General features: G+C 38.4%; 1 protein-coding gene across 1 annotated transcript; it reads left to right on the forward strand.

Annotated features, from left to right (window-relative positions):
* Nucleotides 1–2,499: 2,499 nt before the first annotated feature.
* LOC107549918 (zinc finger protein 239) lies at nucleotides 2,500–5,875 on the forward strand. Its single transcript, XM_016231105.1, has 2 exons — nucleotides 2,500–2,785; nucleotides 4,118–5,875. The coding sequence occupies exon 2, from the start codon at nucleotides 4,154–4,156 to the stop codon at nucleotides 5,162–5,164; it is 1,011 nt and encodes a 336-aa protein (XP_016086591.1). The 5' UTR covers nucleotides 2,500–2,785; nucleotides 4,118–4,153; the 3' UTR covers nucleotides 5,165–5,875.
* Nucleotides 5,876–7,416: the final 1,541 nt, after the last annotated feature.

The following is a 7,416-nucleotide window of genomic DNA, read 5'->3' on the forward strand; positions in this document are numbered from 1 at the left end:
AGAGGGTCACATCACAGTGGAGTCAGCTGTCTTAACCGTGGCTTGTGTACTGCAAACACATACCAGCTTCATCACTGTGTCTGTCACGCGACTCTGTTCCCCTTTCGGGCTCTGTCTTTACATTTATTTTGAAAGATGAAGCTCGCGATTATGGTAAGGGGCGTTACATTTCCGACGAGTGCTTGCGGTGTTCGGCCAATCACAATGCACTGGGTCAGCTGGCCAATCAGAGCAGACTGCGCTTGTCGGAAGGAGGGACTTTGTAGAAAACGAAGCGTTTGAGAGAGGCGGGGCATAGAGGACCTACAATAATGTACAGTATTTGAAAAATAATGTGTTTTTTGAACATTAAAGCATGTCAACATATTCTGTTACACCAAATACACAAAATAATTTGATCTTTAAAAAAGCATCACATGACCCCTTTAATGACCTTGGGGGGAAACAAATGTCTTTTAATCAGATGTTGCAAACCAAAAACGGGAATAGCCTACTCAAAAACAAAAATCTTGCGTGCGTATTTAGGGCACTTTGTATTATTAAAGCTGCAGTCCGTAACTTTTTTTGGTTAAAAATGATCCGAAATCAATATTTGAGCAAGTACATAACCAGCCAGTGTTCGAAACTGTCGCCTTACTTTAGCCCGGTTCACAACGGTTAGCTTATAATAATGTTTTCTGATTTGAGTGGTATGGGTACGTTTTCGCGGGAAATTCGAGCATGCCGCTGCGACATTACGTCACGTCTGTAAACATAAAGACGTTGTCCCGGCTACTAGGCTATCACATGTGAGGATCCTGCAGGTGGCAGATCGTTTATAGCCTTTTCTCACAGCAGCCAGAATAATTAAATTTATAATTTTGATGGCGGATTGTAATCCAGAAAGGATTATGTGTTTATGAATGCTATGTGAATGAAATTAAATTATATTCCAGTGTTAAATGTGCTTCTTACAGATAGCCTGGGATTACACAAGATTTGTATTTTAAAGACAACCAGTTCAAAGGAAGAATAATTTGCTTTTTGGGTTAAAATAATTTCTTAATATGAAATTTGAATGGTATGAAAATTAGAGATTAGACTGTATAAATTTAAATCTTGCTTATACACACTATATATTCACATAGTCACGTAATGCTGATGGTGTTAACATTAACTATTTGAAAATAAAGTATAACAATAATAATAATTTGCACGGTTTGATGTGATATGAGCAAACCGATCGTTATATTTAAGCATCATTGGTAGCGCGATTTATTGTAATGCTTTTTTCCTCAGTTGGTCAGAACAAACGTGGCAGACTTGTTACTTACTTGTTCAGATGACAATATACGGTGAAAATGCTTATTTGGGTCATACATTCCAAGACGTAGGCTAGAATCTGTGATTGCGAAGTACAATATCCACACCAGTGCGGTGACTGACAGCCACACACACATAGGCTACTCCTCAAAACATTAGATTCATCCGCGCTGGAGCCGTGGCGTAGCACAACCCACGTAAGGAAGATAATTCCGCAAACAGCTGCAATTGCAGGTTTTCAAACAGAGATGGCGACAAAGAGGCAACACTTACGGACTGCAGCTTTTAATCAGTGTCAGTCATTCGCAAGTTCAGCTCCGTTTAAAATAAATAAATAAAAATAATAGGCTAATAATAATAATAACAACAACTTGTTAAAGATTTTTTTTTATTGTAATGCTTTTTTCCTCAGTTGATCAGAACAAACGTGGCAGACTTGTTACTTACTTGTTCAGATGACAATATACGGTGAAAATGCTTATTTGGGTCATACATTCCAAGACGTAGGCTAGAATCTGTGATTGCGAAGTACAATATCCACACCAGTGCGGTGACTGACAGCCACACACACATAGGCTACTCCTCAAAACATTAGATTCATCCGCGCTGGAGCCGTGGCGTAGCACAACCCACGTAAGGAAGATAATTCCGCAAACAGCTGCAATTGCAGGTTTTCAAACAGAGATGGCGACAAAGAGGCAACACTTACGGACTGCAGCTTTTAATCAGTGTCAGTCATTCGCAAGTTCAGCTCCGTTTAAAATAAATAAATAAAAATAATAGGCTAATAATAATAATAACAACAACTTGTTAAAGATTTTTTTTTTAGTTAATATTTAACCTGAGCAGCACAATATGACGATAGAAAGAAAATAACTTGTACACACATGGACAGAAATAATAATAATGATAATAAAGAACATGTCTACTATAGGCCTACATACCCGTCACTCGTTATAAGTAATAAAAAGAAAAGGAAATGAAAGCCTTTAAATTCTTGGGACATTCCATTTTAATTTATTATTATTTACAGTGGCAAAAAAAAAGTACTTTAATAAATATAGGTACATTTTTGCTAAAATTTGTATTTAGCCTATATATTAAGGCATTTATAACTACATAAGTAGCCTAAATATAACTAAGCAATGTTCTTGCCATTAGACAACTTTTATTTTGATAGCATGGCAGGCTGCTTCGGCAACTCTATGGCTTCCACGAAAGGCAGAAACTGATTTTCCTTTGTTTACAGCACCAGTGATAGCATCGCTGTCAGTTCGTGTGATTCTCGCAAAAACCTGAAAATGCTTCTTGCGTGACATGTCGCCATTCTACATTAATGAGCGTTCATCTGTGTCGATTTAGCGTAGGCTATTGAACCACAAGGGCAATTTGACGCGAGTCGTATGCAGTGAATAATGTAGCGAGCTAAGAGATATTAACACAAGCTTCAGTTATGTTTTTGGCGGAAACGGTGGAGAAAAGGGTGAGTTTGCATGTTTGCAATTGCTCTTGGATGTTGCATAATCACGAACGGGGTGCACGCCGGGGGAAATCTGTCTCAGTACTATCCTCAAAATGTTTATTTCATCCTTGAGTCATTCTGCTTGTCTCTTGTGAAGACTGCAACAGGGGACATGCACACCACGCCCAGTTATAGCGACGAGAACATCCTCAGCTGGGATTGTCTGCTTTGTTTGAACATGCTTTGGGTGCCTGATGATAGTGGCGCTCCTCGAGACACATTTCCAGGAAGGAGATGTGCAAAATATAAATCTAACCTGCTGTGCTCGACAATATAAAGTTATAGCATGTTTTTGTCAGATATTAACATGATCTGGTTTTGCTAGATGAACAATACACGTATAATTAACGCGTTATAATCTGAGTGTGACACGAATATAAGAAATAGCTAAGACTGGCCAATACAAGCATTTAAATGATTGAAAGGCTATGTGTAGATGTAATATACTCTCCCTTTCTTTATGAAGTCCTTTATAAATGTAAACCATCATTTTGGCTAATTTTGAAATAAGGAGGCCTAGGCTAAAAAATATAATGTTTAATAATTTCTGGATATTAAGCCATTATCACTATGACAGTACAGTACGCACACACACTCTCCAACCTTGAGCTGAGACATCAAATGCCAGGAAAAATACATTTCACCCTTTTAAAAGCCCTGCATAAAATTTAGGCTCTAGTAAAATATCTGCTAGCTAGGCCATATGCTCGCAAAAATATTATCATATCAGTCCTTACTTTAACCACAAGCTGATTGAAAGGATTTGCCAGTTAATATTTAACGTTAATTAGTTATATAGGAGGCAATTCGATTTTTGTGGTGCCTTTTCCAGCTGCATTTTGACAGAAACAAATGACATATTGCATCCATTCCATCTATTATGATCCATTGTATGTATCTGAGTTGCATGCATTAGTAAATAATCGATTAAAACATCCATATTCCATTGTTTTTATGTGTATTTAGAATAAATATGTGGACATTTAGGCTTGCTTGCCTCCTTGGATGGACCGCCACTCAATAATGCCCTTTATTATTGCACCTGTAATAAATGCTGAAGTCACTGTACACAACAAAAAAATGTAAAAATAAGTTTCATTTAGAAATTGAATCAATTTCACAAATAATTATAAAGAATTAGCAAGTGGCACATTGAATTAAAACATGAAAATAGAAAGCGGAACGACTAAAATAGATTTATTTGGCATAAAAGCAAATACTCCTATGCATTTTTTTTGTAACAGCATATAATCAAACTAAACTATATGTTTTGTTAATGTTTTTTGTCATTAGGTGTGATGGTTTTTGTTCAGCTCTGAGTCATCCAACATGTCTCACTCTTCCAAGCCTCGATCCCACCCGTGTCGCCTTTGCGACAAATCTTTTGCCCAGATATCCATGCTCACCAAACACCAGCAACTGCACACTGAAGACAAGCCCTACAAATGCCCTTACTGTGACAAGTCTTTTACTCTTTCTTCTCGTCTGGTTCTACATAAACGCACCCATGCTGGGGAGAAGCCTCATACCTGCCGGCTTTGCTCCAAGACCTTCATCTCGTCGACCCACCTGGCCCTGCACCTGCGCTCGCACACCGGAGAGAGGAAGTACAAATGCAGTGTATGTTCCAAAATGTTCATGCAGGCGTCTCAACTTATGCGCCACAAGACCATCCACACTGGCGAGAAACCCTTCAAATGCCCAGATTGCAATAAGTGCTTCGGCCGTGCCTCACACCTGAAAACCCATCGTAGGCTCCACACCGGTGAAAAACCCTTCAAATGTACACAATGTGAAAGGGCTTTTACGCAAAAGGCCGGACTTATTATACACTTGCGCTTGCACACAGGTGAGCGCCCTTTTAAGTGTGACAAATGTGGCAAGGCCTTCCGCACGTCAGCCCACCTGCTTAACCATCAGGCTTTGGAGCTGGGCGAGGGAAGGTACATCTGTGCCACGTGCAACAAGGGCTTCAGGTCGGTGTCTGTGCTAAAACAACACGAGAAAAGCCACCAGGGCAGCGGGATGCTGTGTTGTAGCGTGTGCTCGGGGGCCTTCGCTCAGTCCTCTTATCTGCAGCTCAAACTGCACTTACAAAATGGAGAGCAGCTCTTCCACTGCAAGGTGTGCAACAAAATCTTCGTGAAGATGTCCACTTTTGAGAAACACTGCAAAAAACATCAGACAGAGATGGACGGATGTGAGGACGAGGAAGTAAAAGAGGAAGATGATCCCCCATTTGAGCTGCATACTGCTGCATCCCCAACGCCTTCGACGTCAGAAGTCAACACGCGCTCCAAAACAAGAGCCAAAATTAAGAGTACAATGGAAAGCTCATAAGAATGGACAGGCATAACATTCACTTAATGTCTTTCTGTATCTGTGATGTATGATATATATTATGCTTTCATCTGCTCTTAGTTGTGTAAAATAATAAAGATAATTCTCTGCATGCATACAATACAGACCTATAGACCATGAGCAGTTGTACAAAAACTTGCCTTTGCACAGCTTTTTACATTTAACTTAATACAAAAAAAAAAGATCTTATCAAAAAGTGGTACAATTCTATATCTTATCAGCTTTGAAGATACTGGGGATGCATACTTTTACTGCGAACAGTTACTTTACTTGGAACCAATTCTTTAGTTCTTAATTTTGCACAACCCTATCAAAAAAACTAAAACTTACTACTTCACATACTATATATAAAAATGTAAGAGAATTGAGACAAACACAAAATGTGAACCCACAGAAAGCTCCACGGAAATGAAAGGACCGTCATTAAGTGTCCATTTTGCTTCTAAGAATGTAATAGCCATTCAGCAGAAATCAGCACAGAAAATGTGGAAAAACATTCAAGCCTTATGCACAAACCATTTCATAATGCACAATTTTTAAAATTTATGTTTAAGTAATACAGTAATTACATAGGTGTGCAGTCAGCTACATGTAACTGACAAATACAGAGAATATATAAATGCTTGCACATAACCCACAATACATAGATTCTTGGTCAATTCATGCAGGGTTATCATAATCCACAATGTATAATGCAGTGAAAATTATTGATTACACTGTTAATACAAAATAGATGTTTAACATTTATTTAAAATAAAAAAGTAAAATATTGTTAAAATGAATTTCTGTGGTTGTTTCCATTTTACTGCTAAATGTATATTACTTTATGTTTATTATTATGTGTATGCTGTTATAGAGCCACACAAGGCAACATCTGTGACTGACATCTGCCTGGGGGTCATCATATCTAAGCAGCAACATATTTGGAATGTGTTATCTGTGACAGAATCACAATCAGTTTTCTATTTCTTTTGACAGAGAAAACTTAAAAGAAACAATGCATTTTCAACTGTATGCACATTTTATGTTCACACGTTCTTTCAAAAAAACCTAACTAACCTCAAACTTTTTAACTGTGACCTGTTTCATTTTAAATATGGTGTCTAACCTTAGGGCAGGAGCATATAATGCATGACATTTATTAAGTTATTTTCCATAAGTTAGTTTTTGGAAAACAACAAAACAAACAAAAACTAAATTTTTTTTACAAGTAAATGGTGATTATTTTGCCCTCACTCAAACTTATTTCTAATGAGAAAAATTACTTTGCTATGTTCATCCAGCTTTATATTAAATACAATAAAATGTTAACAAATGAGTTTATTCCAAGGGCCTCACCCGATTCTTTAACCCTGGTCCTGGAGGGACCCCAACACTGCACATTTTGCATGTCTCCTTTCTCTGACACGCCAATTTCAGGTCTTGGAGTCTCTACTAATGAGCTAATGACCTGAATCAGGTGTGTTTGATTAAGGAGACATGCAAAATGTGCAGTGTTGGGGTGCCTCAAGGACCAAGGTTGGGAACCACTGCTTTAACTGAACGATGAGTGTGTGTATCGTGTGTGCTCTAATAATGTTATTGCTTGATAGCAACACTAGATGGCACTGGGTGAATGGTAATGGGTATTCATTCTTTGGGACTAATACAAGAGAATGGAACATCTTCTTGATATTGGTCACACTACATACAAGGACACACCTTACAAAATAAATCACTCTGAGTTAATTATTTTCAGTTAATAAATCACAGTTGGCAAACAGTTTAAACTGGTTGAAAATAAGTCTGAATGATTTAAGTTCACTAATTTATTGAATTAATTATTTGAAGTTTCTCACCATACAGCAGTAACAGTAAACAATTCTGTCTTAAAGAGAGGGTAGGTGTCGCTGATTAGCCTCTGGTCTGCCTGTGTGCTTTCATGTGTTTTGGAGGAGGCTTTTTAGAGTTATTATGCAGGGAAGGTGTGATCTTGCTTTCAAAGCTAGCTTGCCTTTGTGCACTCATGACCTGCAGTAGCAGATTACAGTGCACATGTGATGCATACTGTATAGCAGGGGTGGCGAACGACAGTCCTGGAGAGCCGCAGCCGGGCAGAGTTTTGCTTCAACCCTAATCAAACACACCTGAACACGCTAATCAAGGTCTGAAGGGTTACTATGAAACTACAGGCAGATGAGTTTTAATTAGGGTTGGAGCTGAACTCTGCAGGGCTGCGGCTCTCCAGGACT

Source organism: Sinocyclocheilus grahami, unplaced genomic scaffold, assembly GCF_001515645.1.
Source record: "Sinocyclocheilus grahami isolate Dianchi unplaced genomic scaffold, SAMN03320097.WGS_v1.1 scaffold383.1, whole genome shotgun sequence".
NCBI classification, from domain to species: domain Eukaryota; kingdom Metazoa; phylum Chordata; class Actinopteri; order Cypriniformes; family Cyprinidae; genus Sinocyclocheilus; species Sinocyclocheilus grahami.